Source organism: Chenopodium quinoa, unplaced genomic scaffold (assembly GCF_001683475.1).
Source record: "Chenopodium quinoa cultivar QQ74 unplaced genomic scaffold, ASM168347v1, whole genome shotgun sequence".
Classification (NCBI taxonomy): Eukaryota; Viridiplantae; Streptophyta; class Magnoliopsida; order Caryophyllales; family Amaranthaceae; genus Chenopodium; species Chenopodium quinoa.
In genome coordinates, this window is record NW_018742461.1 from 1,197,629 (window position 1) to 1,215,800 (window position 18,172).

Consider the following 18,172-nt stretch of genomic DNA (forward strand, 5'->3'; position numbering starts at 1 on the left):
TGAAGTAGTTAATTATTTTGAGTAATTAATATTTTAATTCATGTATAAGAATGTTTCGTACGATTCATGACGATTCATGTTAGCCGATCCCAAATCATTTTGGCACTAAGGCTTTGTTGTTATATAAGAATTTTGATATAACCATTTTATATTAAGATGAATCTAAAAAAAAAATATTTTATAACTATATATTTTTTTTTTCCTTATATACTAATATGAATTAAATCAATAAATGGACATAATTTGTATGAAATTTACCATAAAACAATGGATTATTGCACTTATTTTGAAACAGATTGTATGTTTATATCAACTACTACTACTAGACTACCAGAGTACCAGTACAACCAAATTGTACTATTTGTCATTGTCATTTATGATACACATTGCACTATTTGTAATAATTTATGTTATTTTAGCTAGTAGCCAAAGTGCTTGTGTTGAAAATACCAAATTATAATTCGTGTTGTTGAGATCAATTCTGCCTTAACTTTTTAATATTCACCATAATTACAACTTATGTGGCGAAGTTAGGCTATGATGGGGCTGTTTGGCCTGAAAATTTAACTTGGGCCAAAACAGAACCATACAGCAACGAACACAAAATTGTCTTACAAATCTACTTCCATGATTGGGATCTCCTCAAACCTCAACCATTGACTGTCAAGTCCAACTCGTAGACAACAATAATAGCTCATTTGCTTTTGGCAACTTGTAAAATTGTATACATGGTTGATGGGCTATACACATGGGCTCAGACCCAGAATTTAAGCTCATCAAACTGACCCAAGCTTTATCAGGTTTAGCCTCCATTGTCATTTTGGGCCGGTATTCAATAATGATTCCGGATGGCCCGTGGATATCAACTGGCCCAACATTCACTCTTTAAAAAATCCCTGCCAGCCCTCTCATATAAAGCCAATAGTTCAAAATTCACAAATTATATTAAGCAGTTCTATTTTAATTATATCTTATCTCCAATTTATAAGTCACTCAAAATTGTACCCAAATAATTTTATAAACTCTTTTACATATTGCATCGCTTGTAGTTTGTCAAAAACATTAACAAGCTTTTGAACAAAGTCTTTATAACATATCATGAATTCAACGATGGATAAAATTATTTACCTATAACCTTATTAAGTTAATTGTAAATCATACTTGATTTAAAATTACACGTATTTGACAGAGTAATCTATACAATACTAACCAACATATTTTATTTAATTTTTAGAAGGGAGATCGATAAAACGTCACATTTGCTTACTTTACTAAAGAGCCGCCTTAATTGAGTTTTGACCAACTTTTCCTTCCCATTGCCCACCCCCTATCTGTCCTTCCCCATTGCCAACTAACTACCACATGTCCACATGAATTACACGATTCAAACATAAAATAAATCATACATCAATATGTAACCTAACCCTTCTAATTAATGTTCTAAGCATGAAAGACTGTAACATTATATCCAACAATAGCATTATGAAGTGTATTATTATGAAAATAAGTTCGAGCAATAGCATATCCACGAGCCATCCTAAAAACCCCCGTCCCACCAACGACGGGGAGCTCCCTCACCGGATTCGTAATCGGGTTTGAGCCAAAAATGACTAGGGAACTCCCATTATAGATGCCATCAACAAATCCATACGTCAAGCCCGTAACAAAGTTTACGACTTCTTGTGATGCCGAACCATAGAAACCTTGTGCACGTCCTACCAACTTGGAGTTACGGTCTGGGGTTAGAGTGAGCGGATCATCGACCATATATAGGTTGCCGAAGCCGGAGGTAAAGTTGTTGATGCCTTGTATGGGTTGCGCTATCAAGGAGGCGGTTGTGGGCTCATCGCCAACCGCGGTTCTGATGTCGTGGAAGTAGAATTGTAGGACTGTTTTGCGCTCGTGGCCTTGGCCTTGGCCGTATGACTTTGTTTCTGCCCATGTCGATGTTGTGGGATTTTGAGTCGTAGCATAACTCAAATTTACCATACAAGATGTGAATACTACAAATGTGAAAAAATTGATTGTTACCTTTGTCATGTTTCTCTAATTTTGATATTAGATTGCTGCTCGCACTCACAACCCTAACAAAAATTATTAATCCAGGTATATATACGCGGATTTAGTTTGATATAAATCGATAAAGGAAGAAATTAAAGAAGAAGGAGAACTTTATATAAAGGATTGGAATAATGATGTATATAGTTGACTTTTATTATAAGGGAAAAAAATTAAAAAAAATATAATATCATTATTAGTCATAGTTTAATTAGGAGATTTTAGCTTTTGAGAACCTTCTACATCTATTCTTTCACAAAAGTTAGATTGAAAGGTAAGGGAAATAAAGGCTAGGGAGGGAAAGCCGGAAAGCTTATGTTAACACGGTGTTTAATTTAAACGCAAGCCACCATATCACATGCATATAATAGTTTTAATTGTATGGTCAATGTTTAGGGTGTAGCCGCTGTTGGAGATATTGTTGAACAGTCTCCTTGGTTGCTTCAAAATAAAAGAACAAAGTCCCACATTGATGAGGTAAAGAGGTTTTACCTTCATGATATATTTCATCACTCATGTTTATACTTGAGTAACTTGTGTGGGCTAGATGTGGGTATCCCCTCATGCTCTGCTACCTGGCTTCTGATTCATGATGAGGGTGTGGGTCGGATTTTACACATCATTCTAATTTTTTAAGCAAACTTTCAATTTATATGGTTGATTATCTTCCCCAAAATTATCTCTTCGTTTTACCGTTTTCTTTGACTGATTACCGAGATTTTTTCCATTGCTTATGTTGCTCTTCTCGGTTTAAATATTTGGCTCTTTCGGTTTTTATACACATAGGAAAAATCCCTCTTCTTCACGGTTTTTCCCATTTTCTCACAACAATATTATTCAAAACACTATTTGAGCATTGCATTATTGAGTTCTCAATTCATCCTTACGAAGTACACAGTTCGGATGAAGTCGTGTAACCCTTAGGGGTCGATTGCCGTGAGTCCGTGTGTACGAGTGTGGGGAAAATTCGACTTTAGGGCAGTAATTTTTGTCACGCCACGACATTATTCTTCGGTTTTTGAAATAAGTTTTACTTCGTTATTAGCCTTTTTTTCTAACAGCTGCTATATTTGTTATTGGCTAACTAATGATCCTGAACCATGCAATAATAATTTAATGAAAGAAGGGAAGTTTAGTAGATAGGTAGAATTCTAAGAAAAAGTGAACCTATGGTTCTTTAATAAGAATTTTTTTTTTCAATTTTTTTAGGAGATTATGTTCAACTCATGCTGAATTTCTCTCCAACTTATGACAAAATAAAACTGAAAAAAAACTTAAGACAATGATAAATAATAACTCTTAATCTTAGTGTTTCTAAATTAGTTTTCAATTTTTTTTTCCATTTAATAAGTCAATGAATGGTTGTTAACTTGTTACATTCTTATTTATTCCACACTAACATTTAATATAACAATATAAATAGAAAGCACAAATTCAAGTTAATCATGGTCAACGAACTGATAAATTGAGCTCAACATGTCTAAAATTAATAACTTGTTGAATATATGTCATTCATGTTTTCATTTTAAATTTTTAAGTTGACTTTAATTTGTTTCCCACTAATTAGGTAGCTAGAATCGTGACCTTATCACGGCACTTTTATCTTTTGAGTGAAGTTAAATTGTTTCTCTTCACGGCTTATTAAGGGACAAACAAAATTCATGTCTCTAATTACTCAATAATCTTTATTGATATCGACTTCTTGCATTTGGATACCATTTGATTCATATAGAGTGGATATTTAATTTTACAAATAAGTTATATTCCGTATCCATGAAATGGTTTATGAAAAAGCTAGTCAGAGTTGTGTGGCTTAAAATAAAACATCGATCTTAATGTTTATTATTAGGTAAAATATAGTCTACATAGTTTAAGAAGGTCTACATAATATTCTAGCCATATTGTAAGACATTAAGTCTTAAACGTAGGCAATAAGTCTTAAACGTAATTCTTAGACTTTTTCTTTAAGGTTTTGGCCCTTTCTTCAACATCTTTTGACACTAACTCAACAAAGTTAACTGTGTAATAGGCCAAAAAAACAGAGTAAATAGTGGGAAACTTGTTACTGCTCCTTATTAAATACTTATATATTTTTATATTTTTATCTTTTCAATTCAATAAAAGATAAACTAAATTATTTTTATATTTTTATCTTTTCAATAAAAGATAAACCAAATCAGTAACATGGAATAATATCTCACCATATGTTGTATGTGGCAGAGCTAGCATTAATTATTAGTGGGTTCATATTAATAAAAATTAATGCCTATATCAAATTTAAATGAATTTATTTCGGTAAATTATCATTAAGAAAAAACATAACATGTGTATTAGTATATATAAAATAATTTATTAAGGTATGAAGTATTATACATCTACATGAAAATTATTTATAAATTAACAAATTACTTAAAACTATATATTTTATATTGCACATTTTGACACATATATACATATATCAAATTAATAGATTCTTATACTACTAGTATTATTTTTCCCACCATAATTATGTTAAATCATTATTTATTTATCTTGTTATAGAATTTGGAAGGCTGAGTCTTTTGCAAATATTTTTGAGTTTTGTAAAAACTTCATCGGTATCCTTGCTTATCAGCAAAAACAAAATTATAAACATTTATTTGCAATTGAAGAATCTTTATCACTAAATTTCAATTTTAGATTAAATTAATATGTATGGTTTGATTCATTCTCTTATCTCTCTATTGCTCTAACTGAATTTGGTGTTAATAATGATTATCTCTATTTTTTTCATTTCTCTATCGCTCCAACTGAATTTGGTGTTAAGAATAATCGTCTATTATTATTATTATTATTATTATTATTATTATTATTATTATTATTATTATCTAATTTTTTTTTTAATAAAAATTGATTCATAAATAAAAAGTCATACGACATCTACAAATACATTTAAATCTAATAAATAGATGACAATTGAATCGATGACAATTGAATCGATAAAAACATCCTTGCAGCAAAGCTACAATTGTTGTTGCAAATAGTACATTCTTAATTTTTTCATATCATTGTGATTTACAGCCTTGTTTGACGATGGGATCTATCGATCTGTCGTAGTTGAAAAGGAAATTTTCATTTGATTATCTGAATGTAATCGAAGGAATAACCTTTTTTTCGACCCTGCACAAATCTTTATACATGAAACAACTTGTACCATACTAAACTCAAAAAACAAAACTTGAACAAATTAAAACCCACCAATACCATAAGGGCAATTACTACACTCAAACCCATTATAGAGGTACTTACTAACTTCAAATAGTGTAGTTTTATTGCATGCAATAACAAAAACAAAGGGAATGGTCGAAAATAGCCAAATTTCTGGAGAAATTTGTCTATTTTCGACTTTGAAAAATACTTATTTTGAAGCACCCTAAGAAAAAAAAAGCTTTGTTTTTTTGCTTTCTCATAAGCCGTTTATGCTTATCTGAATCTGATTATTTTGTATTCGTTCCTTAACTACTCGTATTAAAGTTAATTGTGGTTAATTTTATTTAATTTACTTTTTTTGGATAATTTTATTTAGTTTACTTAATTTATATTAACTTATGATCATACAATTAGGCCCTGTTCACTTCATCTTAAAAAAATAATATTAAGTAAAAATAATTTTCGTTCAGTAAAAATAAGTTCAATTCTGTAAAAATCAGTAACTTTAAAGAAGTAATATAATAGAAATTCAGTAAAAATAATTTTAGTTTAGCAAAAATAATTTCAATTCAGTAAAAATAATTTAACTTCAACAAAAATAATTTAAATTCAATAAAAATAATTCCACTTCAACAAAAATAAGGTGAATTGAAGGAGGCCTTAGTAATGTTAGTATGCATTATCTAAAAAATTAAAAAACCAATCGTCATCTTTACGATATGCATGGCCGCTATTTGTCACAAGTTGACCTTAGCTTCCATTTAATTAACTAGCTAGAATAGCCAACTAACTTATCACGACATTACTTTGCTTAAAATAAATATGACCTCGTCCATAAATTAATACGAACGTTAATCATAATTAAGCTTCATCATCTTCTGCTTCTTCAATTATTGTTAATTATATAACATATTAATATTCATATAACGAACTTAAAATAATTTATATGTTAACATGTTGGCATGTTCAAGTCCTCTATCCTCTAGTCATTTCACTCATTTGCCATTATCATACTAGTATTGTACGTAATGCTGAAGACCTCATGACCTGATAATAAAAGGCCAACTACTTAAGTTCTAGTAATACTAGTTTGATTTATGCTAATAATAATTATTTATCAAGTTAGTTTTCGTCCAATCCGAAGCTTACTAAGCTACTTCCTTCGTTTTATCCTAACTAAGCTAGCACAAATAATTCAAACAAAATTTATGTAAAAAATTACGTAAGGATAAAAAAATGTAATAATTAATTTAAGATAACGTAATAAGAAAAATATGACAATTAATCTGGAACAATGTTTCGACGAAGGTATTATAAAATAAAATAAACAAACCTCCGCCATTTATTTTATTTAACACTACTTATACTTGATGTGCACTCCATTTCTTGCTTGTAAGTTGTAATGTCATCTTCTTGGGTAGAAAAGGTAATACAAGTTACAACTAGTAAATTTGTTGTGCATCTTTTAATGAATGTGCAAACATCATCTATTGGTGAACAACAGTAACATTATACCCTACAACAACAATCCCAGAAGTAACATTAAAATAGTAAGTTTGGGCTATTGCATATCCACGGGCCATCCTAAAAAGCCCAGTACCACCAACAACCGGTATTTCTCTAATCGGATTCAAGATCGAGTTCCGGCCCAAGATGTTGATGGAGCTCCCATTATAAATCCCATCAATAAAGCTATAACATAAGCCCATAAAAGAGTTCACACCTTGTTGGGAAGCTGAGCCAGAGAAGCCCTGGGCCCGCCCTATAAACTTGGACTTTGGGTCTGGGCCCACAGTGAGTAGCTCGTCGACCATATACAAGTTACCGAAGGCGAACGAGTTGTTCGGGTCTACGGGTTGGGCTTGGGCGATCAACGCAACGGTGGAGGAGTTGCCAATTGCAATTTCATGGAAGTAGAATTGTAGGACAGTTTTGTGTTCATGGTGGCTATATGGTTCTGTTTTGGCCCATGTTGATGTTTTGGGCCAATCAGCCCTACCAAGGCCCAACTTTTCCACATAAGATGTGAATATCAAATATTTCAAAATAACAAATATTAACTTCATGTATTTCTAAATTTGTTAGCTTAAAGTTGTTGATAAATTTGTGGGGTTTATATAGGGAATGTCTATCTACACAAGAATGGAGAAAGGGTTTCATTAATGCTAAAAATGATGGGTTCCAACTCTTCCAAGCAACCACACAAGACACAATTACTTAATTTGACTTCTATTTTATATTCTACGGTAAAACATTGCATGACTTTGCCTTAAATTTAAATTGTATATTGTAAGTCTCAAGTAATAAATCTAAAAGTATTATTTTAAAATGATTGCAATATGAAAAACAAAATTTGAACTAAAATTAGGTTAATCCATGTTGATATCATTACGTCGAAATGTTTATTTTTATAAACCTTTGAAAGGTGGTATTCAGATTTTAAGAATAATCATTACACAACAATCTATTAAAAAAAAAAATATATTTTTTTTCCCATTTTTTGCTGGCTATTATTATTAGTCAAAACTTCGTCTTGAAGACTTTGTAAATGGAAAGATGCACTATGCTATCTAACGAGGGAAGTAATACTAAATTATTCTAGTGATAAGGATGAAATTGACTTTTTCATTTCTTTTTGATGAGCACGGTTGGCATTGACTTTTATGTGTTACATAAATGAAGTAATACTATATAGTTATGTGTTACATAAATAACATAATGAAGTATAATGGGAGGTAAGAAACAAGTCATTGATGGTTTAGTCGTTTTGACAGGTAAGAAACATGCATGTTTTATTGTTTTATCAACAAGAGTAGACAAATATAAATAGAATACAATCAACACTAGATTATAATCAAACAAGGGGATGTAGCTCAGATGGTAGAGCGCTCGCTTAGCATGCGAGAGGTACGGGGATCGATACCCCGCATCTCCATAGTTACGACTCCATGGCCCAATGGATAAGGCGCTGGTCTACGAAACCAGAGATTCTGGGTTCGATCCCCAGTGGAGTCGGTTTTTTTTTTTTTTTTGTCTGAAAGTTGTAAGCTTCTTATATTAGCTATTGTTGATATTGCATTTCCTAACAATACGACTCCGTGGCCCAATGGATAAGGCGCTGGTCTACGAAACCAGAGATTCTGGGTTCGATCCCCAGCGGAGTCGTTTTTGTATATTTTTCATATTTTTTTTTTTTTCCTTTCCCTTCTGCTAAGAATTCGTTGGCATGAAGGAGTGTACTGCCTCTGGAAAACAACTGGTTTAATCACAGTTGACCATTGAGGAAGAAAGATCAGTTTATCAAGTGTTAACTGAAAGCCGCTGAGATTATAAGGTTTTGCACTTTGTTGAATATGGGATCTCATCAGTTGCAAACATGCTAAAGATCAGACCAATAGCGCGTGCTTTAGCCAAGTAAAGCAACACCGTAATGAATGTTGTTATGTACAAGACTAACTGAAAAGGGATAATATTACACGTGGCAACGGACCTATAATTTCATTCCGATGTACAATAATGGTCTATTACAAATCATTTTTTTCGTTACCCTGAACTTCTATACTTAAGTGGTAATTTGAAATTACCATCAAGAAGAAAAAGGTTAAAGCCCTTCAATCATTGGGTTGGGGCTGAGCAATCCAGACAGCAAATGTGAATCATATCAGACAGCATGGCCTTAGGTAGTTGGTACATAGGATGCTGATAAATTCTCTGTATCATGTGGAAGAATCTACTCACATCTGCACAGAAACACAACTTTTGGAATCAGAAACAATTTTAGTAATAATTGTCCAAGCAGTCATATCCCCTCTGTCAATATAAAGCACAACCATATACTGTATAATGATTAGTAAGACCTAACGGTTATCTACCGACTTCTTTGTATTAAGAGATTAACATTGATATTAAGATAAAGCATTTCTCTGTCAATATAAAGCACAACCATATATAGCTTCAAGTTACATTGATATTAAGATAAAGCATTAACATTGTATTGATTCTATAAAAATATGATACGATGCTATATTGATGATATAGGATTACGGAGTACATTTTTATAGAGTAGTGTTGGAGCTTTATTTTGGGTGTAGTAATAATAAGCTGAACTTTACTTAAATTTGGATTATAATTTTGCAAGGAAAGACAAGAAAAGAAATCCAAGCTCATGCCAGCATGCTGCATGCTGGCATATCTGAGATGACATGACAGTACGGCACACATTTAGTGGCAGATTTCACAACTTGTAATATGAAGATGCAAGAAAGCAGAAATACCTATCGTATTTGACCTAGCAGCATGATCACGTTTCAGTTTGAGTGAACCAAATAGGGTACTGCAAAAAATCAGACAGACAAAACATTTAGATATTCAACTCAAAGGTAAGATAAGAATATTACACGGAAAATGAAGCAACAGCATATTTCAAATTCAGACACGCAGGATATTACGGAGGAAAAAAAGTGATATGTTTCCATGTCCTTCAGCCAGATATGGAGGTTTATCATACAGGCTGCTATGAGACATGCATAACTAACAACATATGCCACATACCCATGCCATGGGTGATTAGCAACAGTTTATCTTCACCAAATGAATTAAATTTCTCTTGCAGCCAAAACCCTACCACATGTACTAGAAAATATTCTTTCCCAACAACTTTAATGCTCCCATTTCTCAATGCACATTAAGGTTAAACTTGAGCCAATCTTCAAATGAAAACAATTTGACAAACATTGAACATAAAACCTTATTCATACTTCAATTAAAGTGGAAGGATAATGAAGGCTCAGTGGAAGAATACATCAACATCATCCACTAGCAAATTTGCAATCTTGCATGCTTCGGAATAATGAAGCTAAGTCAAAAAGGACCTATTGACATTTCTTAACTTACAGGTGAAAGGAAGAAATTTCTATTCAAAACTAAGTTTTCAAATTAGTCAGCAATATAAATATATAAGGCACTCAAATCCCTACACATCTTCCAAGCATCAAGCATCCTTCAGAGGAAATGCATCTCATTCGTTTCATAAAGTTGAAATGCTTTCCAGCTTTACTCGAGAGGATAGTAAACCTTTCCAAAAGATGTATTTTTTTATTTTTTTTTAAACAACCAAAAGATGTATTTTTATTCAACTATAAGGTATAAACCACAAATCATTATCCATTTTCAATGAAGCCAAAGATTACAATAAACTGGACTTAGTGAAATTTCTGTGCTTAATTGTTGATTTTCTGTAAAAGCAGTCAGTGTGATGACAAATTGGATCAAAGGACGAATCAACTCTTCACTATATATAAGGTTGTGTACAATCAAATCCCTCAATGCTGTTCAGGAGCTTATTCGGAGGCATTTGGGTAATATAATAGTTTGACGTATAAACATACTATATCTCATAAGTCAAGGGAGGAACATATGCATACAAGAAGGTAGATCTATGTTAATCGGACAAGGTTAATATCGCGAAGTGTCCGTGTCAACACGACACTTCACGGACACGGACACGGGACACGTGTCCGATCCTTCACTGTGCACTCGGACACTTCCATTAAGAGAGGAGAGGAAAAAAGAGAAGAAACATGAAAGAAAAACATATCTTGTTCGATAACCACCATTAATATACAGAAGATGGAGAGAAGAAGATTGCCATTTATTAGGAGAATTTACCGAGGAAAGAATTATAACAAAAAAAATAAAATAGGGGTAGAGATAATGAAAAATTAAAGCTTTTGTAATATATAATTTATTTATAGAAATTTAAGTGACGTATTGACGTGTCTCCGTACCCGTGTCCAAATATCGGACAAAGTCCCCGTGTCCTAAAATTTTGGAACTTGCCGGATCGGACACTTGGACATGTGTCCGTGTTCGACACTCATTCCCGAGTCCATGTAACATAGAGGTAGATAATGAAATATAAAGGTATTAATGTCTGCAAACTTTGCAGTGGATTAATTTTTTGACTTCTTAAGGAATGTACTTACCCAACAGGAAAATTGATAGCATCAAAATGAGTATGAGTCGCATGGAAGGGCTCAACTGTAAGCGTCTTGAGCCTTGCATCCTATTATTTAAACCACCGGAGCATGTAAAAAGCTGCAAAAAGTAATTGTTAGTGGTAGTTTGTAGGTATCATGGTCAATGAAAAATTAATCAAAATAAACAAGAGATAGAGGGGTGATCCCCTAAATGACAAGGATTTTAATTCTAACATAGTGCAATAACTTCAATCAACAAGAGAGGCAGGGGGCAGGGGTAGAGCGGTATCATGTAATTCAATGCTTTCCAGAACTTCATTAGTAAATTAATAAATACACAGTTTTGGCTTGGAGATTGTAAAAGCTTTTAAATGATCAAACAAAACAGAGCAGAAAGATGAATAAATCAAGGAGGAGGAAAGGCCATCATTGGGAACTAAAAATTTATAAAATTCCTTTTCCAAGTGCAAGAGTTGAGGGGGAAAATGGGAAATTTGTAATGACTGAAATATTTAAATTACTATTCTGCAGGAATTGAGCATCAATTTGTGAAGATTAGTTCAACTAACCTTATTAATGCAACTAATTCCTCTGAATTGAAGTAAACTTGACGTTTTGAAGCCCTTCACCTTTGGTGTGGCCTCAATGGTTGACATAGTACTCATATTATCATCTCCGTTAGGAATCACAATCTTTAATGAACCAGAATTTGGTGATATATGAGTCCTCTTAGCACTGCGTGTTCTATCAGCATCACAGTTCATATCCCCCCGTGTCCCAAGTGCTTCCCTTGCACTTAGTTCTATGAGAGAAGTAGGTTGCTCCATGTTAATCACAACATCATCTTTTAAAGCAGGTGAACCTTTTCCCTGCATGTTGGATGCTGTACTGGTACTAGTGCTACAAGCAGCAAAGTCCAAATCTTTTTTCTTACATAAATTCTCTTCCGTTAAACTATTGGAAGATTTTGCAATTTTATTTCTTGCACTCTTAGTGAATGTTTCAGAACCAGATAGGAACATAGCCAGGTCATCTCGTTCATCTTCATCCAAATTCACCCATCGAAATGGTTGCTTTCCTTCTTCATTTAACGTATCCCTCAATGTATCTTCAACACGGGTTATCAAGCTTTCAATGGCAACAAGGAATTGCTGGTGCCTTGCCATTCTACTATGATCACGGCAATTTCCATAACTTAACCTCACAGCCTTCTCAAACTCTTCCAGCTAATAGCAGCATAAAACAAAGATTACTAAATAACTCAAAAGAACATTGAAATCAGACAACACACTACAGTTTGCACATACACTTAGAACAGCTAAACAGAATTAGTATTGGCAAGTACCTGCCATTTCGCGGTGCCAAGAGCCGTTTGAACCTCTCGACGAAGCTCATCTAAATCATTCGAAGATAACCCATCTTTCTTCTGTCTAATCCATAATCGATAAGCTGATTCCAAACTGAAGAAAACGCAATTAATTCAATTACAAAACACCCCTCATAAAATTCCAAATGTTACCTAAGATTCTGGACTCAAAGATACATTTCCAACCATAGATAAATTTCAATTTCACTCTTTTCCTCAATAAAGTAGCTCGTAATTTCATTCTAAAACTAACATAGTTTGAAAAAAATATAAAAACATCAATAGAATAATGTCAATAATCCAAAAACACTAATTAAAGAATACAGAAAAACATCTACAGACAAAATCCATTCACACTGACTAAAATTTGTACAGCATCGATCATACCCCAAAAAATATTATATGAACAGCAATAATTATGCAATATTAAACTAAAAACAACCCATAAAATACTGGCAACAAACCCTCTTCTATCAACCACCCAAAAAATATAAAATTAAAAAAAAAAATCAAAAAGCCATGAAAAAAATAGAAGAAACCCAGATCGGAAAAACCTAGAATAAGTAAACATACATGTCGGCAGATTCTTGAACTTCTTCAGCCGCAGAGAAAAATGCATCCCTTTGCCATAAATCAAAAGAATTAGAAACCAACATTCTTAAAATTCAAAAATATAGTTCAAAATCAATAATAAATTGACTGAAATAATCGAATTTAATCCGCCCAAAGCAAGAAATTAGGGGAAAAAATAAGTTTAAGGGGTAAAATTTCTGGAGGAATTATTACTATTACTGTTGGGGTAAGATGGATAAGGGTTTGGGGATTTTGCTTTCTTCTTCTTTATTCTCTTTTGATTGAAGAGAGAGAAGAAGAAACTGAAAGCAAAATAAAGAAAGAGGAGAGAGAAAGAAAGATGGTTTTGCAGGCAATAAATCCGAGGAGGAGGATGGTGGGAATCCTTTTTTGCTTTCTTTTTTTATTATTGTGTTGTGTTTTTGGTTGAATTATTAAATAATTTTCCATGTTATGTTTTGTATGCAGTAACCTTGTTAATTTCGTTTTTCTACATTACGCCCCAACATATATCACTTTCTACAGTGTAATTTCAACATAAATTTTGTTTTCATACATTAACCTTGCCGTTATTTCGCCGTTAAAAAATTCCGTCAATGGGGCCCACTCTCCATTTATTAATTTTTTTTTATCGATTTGTGTGTTGGAAAATATTTCGTTAAAGGTTTTGGGGGCTATATTGGCCCTTATGAATCCAAATTGAACTCTGATTTCACAAAAAAGTAACGTAAATGCCTCATTTTGCGTATTAAAACGTGAACACGTAAATCGAGACATTTCTTAATAAGCAAAACGAGGCATTTAAGTTACTTTTTGCCAAATCTGAGCTCAATTTGGACCCTTTAGCACTAAAATAACCCCCAAAACCTTTAACGGAAGGTTTTCCAACGGGCAAATCGATAAAAAAAATTTAATGAATGGAGAGTGAGCCCCACTCAAGTAATTTTTTACCGGCGGGATAACGACAAGGTTATCGTATGGAAACAAAATGTATATTGGGGTTACAGTGTGGAAAGTGATATATGTTGGGGTACAACGTAGAAAAGTGAAATTAACAGGCTTACTATATAGAAAAATTGTGTTGTGTTTTTGGTTGAATAATTAAATAAATTTCCATGTAAGGTTAACAATGTCATCCAAAATCATATACTTGTATCTGTCAAAAAAAAAAAAACATATACTTGTATAGTTTATGTATTGAAATACAAGTAGAATTTATTACAATAGTGTTATCAAATTATCCTACTACTAACTTTTTTTTAGATACTCTGTATATAAGTTTAGCAAATATAAGTTCATATAAATTTTGAATTCTGATTCATGTAAGTCATATACTTCATATATGTGTGTACAAGTGTATATAAATTGCGTTGTCACAAAAAAGTGTAAATTTTATTACATTAAATATCACATGCGAAATTAATCATATTATTAGCTTATTAATCGATGATTGGTTCGAACATTGAAAGTCAATTAGATGCATCCTTTATGATGACAAGATTGGGGAAAGAATACAATACTCACTATTTGCTTCAGAGAAATTGATTGTATTTTCTCATAACACCAAGGGTGCATCTTCTTTTTACTGTATGTCTATGACCAACGATAGTAATAGATCAAGTGATACATAAAAGAACTTGAAAGGTAATCTATAGGCAATCGTTGAGAAAGAATGACCTCAATTCACCCAATAGCCCTTGTTTGGCGATTAGTTATTAGTTTTTAGGGGGTAGTTGTTAATTATGGAGTAATTATACATGCTATAAAATACTAGTTGGTTGTATTTGCAAGTTAGATCAACCAATAATATTTAACGTAGTTTGTGTATAAAATATTTGATAGATAATTGTCAATTAATACATATAAAATATTTATTACGAAGTATATACCTTCAATGACCAATATATAAGAATATACGCTGTATATATTAACTTAACTCATCAAACAAATTGAGAGCTAATTGTACATGGTTTTATTACTTGTATATTTTCCTCAATTATTTACAAGCATCTTTTTACCAAAAATCCGAAAATCCACCACTCTTTATTGACCTTACCAAAAATAAAAAAGATTCATCAGATGAATCAGGTTCATGAACAATAAGACTATGAATGTAGGAAACAAAAATTATATTTTAAAAAAAGTTACAGTCCTCTAGCCTATATGTTGACAAATGTATAGATTGCAAAAACAGATTTCATTTGAAGCATTAAGTGACTAGTCTTTGGAGACTTGATACTGTTTACTTATTCCTCAGTACACACAAATTACAGATCATAAGTTGTTGTAGTATACTTGCTTCTATAGTTCTATATAAGTTTATTAGTTGTCTCCTCTAACGTTCCCCAATTGCAAGCTGGGATTATTATTATTATTATTATTATTATTTTTATTTTCTTCAAACACAATTTATTAAAAGCTCTTGTGACTTTATTTTTTTAACAATATGTTGCGCCGACACTTGTAAACAATTTGGTCAACAACAATACATGCAAAGAAAATGATTAATTAAGTTGTAATTAAGGAGAAAATATTACTCCATATCACCGAGTTGTTATTCTCTTTATTTAAAATCAATAATCACGTTAATAATGTAATTTAGGCAGTAAGTTCGTGAGTTGTTGAATATTTTATTTGATAACGTAATTAAGGTAAAACAAGGAAGGAAGGAAGAAGGAAAAAATAAAATAAGGAAGCAGTGGTGGTTGGTTCATATTGTCGTTGGCCCGCCAACTAATACCGATTTTATCAAAGCTGGCAAAATCCTGCACCGTATAACCCGTATTATACTACGGACACGGAGTACTAGTAGTGTACTACCATTTCTTTTTCCTTTTTTCTAGGGCGACTGAGCATATATTTCTCTAGGTACGTAGTATCTTAATATCTTTATACTAATGAGAATATTATGGATATAATCTTATGTCTAAATATATGATTACTATGAAATCTATTGATTATTTCTAATATTTGTCATTTGTTGAAGACAGTGGAGATCGAGGTTATAATGGCCAGGTGAAATTGCACTTATGAGATTATGGTTTATTAGCGGTGAATTTTGTTATCGTGGTATTGTGGATTGATGTCAATTAATTTTATTTGTATAAATTTTGAACATGTTACTTATATTTTGAGATCAAATTTTATGAGGTGTGAAAGCTGTGAAAATAAATAATTAAGTATGAGCGTTTGATAAACTAGTGGTTGACTAATTATTAGTAGTGAAATTCTAAAAAGAAAAATTCCAAAAGCTAATAATATTAACTTTTCACAAAAACTACTCCAATCACTAAACTCTACTCCCACCACTACATTGCCAACCACTAATATTTTTTTATTAAGTAATGGTTTGAATAAGTCAAACGACCACTAAAAGCTACTCAAAAGATAGTGCCGAATGCGCCCTAATACTTTGTACAAGCCGATATTTATGCTTATTCAGCTTTTATAAATCGATTAGCTTAAGACATAAATAAAACAAAGTACATTACATTTTTTTTTTAAGAAACTCTCTTTTACATAATGAAATGATTATTGCACGTACTTGCAAGTGTTTTTCCCATAAGACTATTTTCACATAACATAAGACCATTTTCCACGTTGAAAATGATGTTAGCATCAATTTTTAAAGAGGAAAATTCATTTTGATTATTATTAGGACCTTTATAAACAATACATGAAAAGTTAAAATAAGTTTAATTACTCTAAAACAAAGTAATAATCGACAAAAACATTATAACTTCAATAATACAAAGCACTATACCAAACAAATATTGGTAGCAACATACTTTTATTGTTTTCTAAATTATAAAATTTTAACAAGATTTATAGATTCGTATGGTAGTGACTGGAGACAGCTTGGCATAATAATGACGTCCAAGTTGTATGATGATATTAACATCATCAAATGAATACCTAACAAGTGTTGCCTGGCATAGTGCCTTGTCAACCTCATTCAAACAACCTTCGCAATGCTTGGAACTTGATTATGGAGCTACCGTAACCGTTTTGATGTATTCTTATTACTTATTGAATGTAATCTTATTGAACAGTTTGAATTTTATTTTTCAATTCAACAAACGGTTTTGTATAATACTATTATATATCTATTGTTATTACACTTCTATTATCATTAATTACAACCAAATGAAATCTGACTCACTTAGTAAGACTTTATACTTCAATTCGATCATCACGCGGTCTAGGGTTCAAATATTGTCCACTGAGGGTGTTTGGGGGTGAGGATTTCCTAACTCTTTTTTCCCTACTTTCAAGTGTCTATATATCTTGTAAATATTACACCGAAAAAAGTTATGAAGTTTAAAATCTAGTTAGGAGTTCCCCTTACTTCTCCGGCCCAACTATCAAAATGTTTATCCTGCTAACTAACCCAAACAGGATTGTGTGAGAAATTTCGACTAAAACACGATGAATCAATGTAGATAAGTCGAGATTTGATAAAAAGTTCTAAATTTCTCCGGCCTCCAAAGATTTAGTAACCTCTGTCGGTAATGACAAAATCAATTTACTGATAGCAACATTCTAACGGGCATGTGCAAAAAGCATACTATTAAGAGAACAACAATAAAGGAACATTTCCTTTCACCAAATTATTAATGTCTTAAATTTTCAACTCAAAGTGCATGATTGACCCCTTTGTGGCTGCGCTTCATAATAATTAGTCACTCAAAACACATGAAAAACCTTCTAGTCAAATTTGACATCCACCATACCACCTCACGTTTTATTGCATATTTGCACGCCCTTTAATTAGTAAATACGGAGTATGAGGGGATATATTTTTCCTTTACACGATCTTACAATTTTCATTACCCTCATTGTATGTATGCCATAAGCTTACACGTCATTATCTTTATTGTTCAGTGTAATTAAGTGTGAGCATTGTTCATTATTATCACTGCATGCATGCCTATATTAGTGGTCATTATCTTTGTTAAATATGAGTGTGAGTATTGTCCGTCCTACATTGAAAAGTAATCCAAAGAGC

General features: G+C 32.1%; 3 protein-coding genes and 3 non-coding genes across 6 annotated transcripts; 3 read left to right on the top strand and 3 right to left on the bottom strand.

Moving 5' to 3' along the window:
- Nucleotides 1-1,016: 1,016 nt before the first annotated feature.
- Nucleotides 1,017-2,182, bottom strand: LOC110718566 (dirigent protein 22-like). The gene has a single exon (XM_021897422.1). The coding sequence runs from the start codon at nt 2,038-2,040 to the stop codon at nt 1,441-1,443; it is 600 nt and encodes a 199-aa protein (XP_021753114.1). The 5' UTR covers nt 2,041-2,182; the 3' UTR covers nt 1,017-1,440.
- Nucleotides 2,183-6,467: 4,285 nt separating this feature from the next.
- On the bottom strand, nt 6,468-7,369 carry LOC110718428 (dirigent protein 23-like). Its single transcript, XM_021897261.1, has one exon. The coding sequence runs from the start codon at nt 7,311-7,313 to the stop codon at nt 6,735-6,737; it is 579 nt and encodes a 192-aa protein (XP_021752953.1). The 5' UTR covers nt 7,314-7,369; the 3' UTR covers nt 6,468-6,734.
- A 740-nt stretch (nt 7,370-8,109) lies between these two features.
- On the top strand, nt 8,110-8,182 carry TRNAA-AGC. Its single transcript has one exon. It is a non-coding gene; the product is annotated as a tRNA-Ala (tRNA).
- Nucleotides 8,183-8,189: 7 nt separating this feature from the next.
- Nucleotides 8,190-8,262, top strand: TRNAR-ACG. The gene has a single exon. It is a non-coding gene; the product is annotated as a tRNA-Arg (tRNA).
- Nucleotides 8,263-8,339: 77 nt separating this feature from the next.
- On the top strand, nt 8,340-8,412 carry TRNAR-ACG. Its single transcript has one exon. It is a non-coding gene; the product is annotated as a tRNA-Arg (tRNA).
- Nucleotides 8,413-8,572: 160 nt separating this feature from the next.
- LOC110718567 lies at nt 8,573-13,665 on the bottom strand. The gene is made up of 6 exons (XM_021897423.1): nt 13,165-13,665; nt 12,571-12,685; nt 11,795-12,451; nt 11,232-11,343; nt 9,522-9,580; nt 8,573-8,987 (listed from the first exon to the last, which is right to left on the bottom strand). The coding sequence occupies exons 1-5, from the start codon at nt 13,245-13,247 to the stop codon at nt 9,555-9,557; spliced, it is 993 nt and encodes a 330-aa protein (XP_021753115.1). The 5' UTR covers nt 13,248-13,665; the 3' UTR covers nt 8,573-8,987; nt 9,522-9,554.
- Between the last annotated feature and the right edge of the window lie 4,507 nt (nt 13,666-18,172).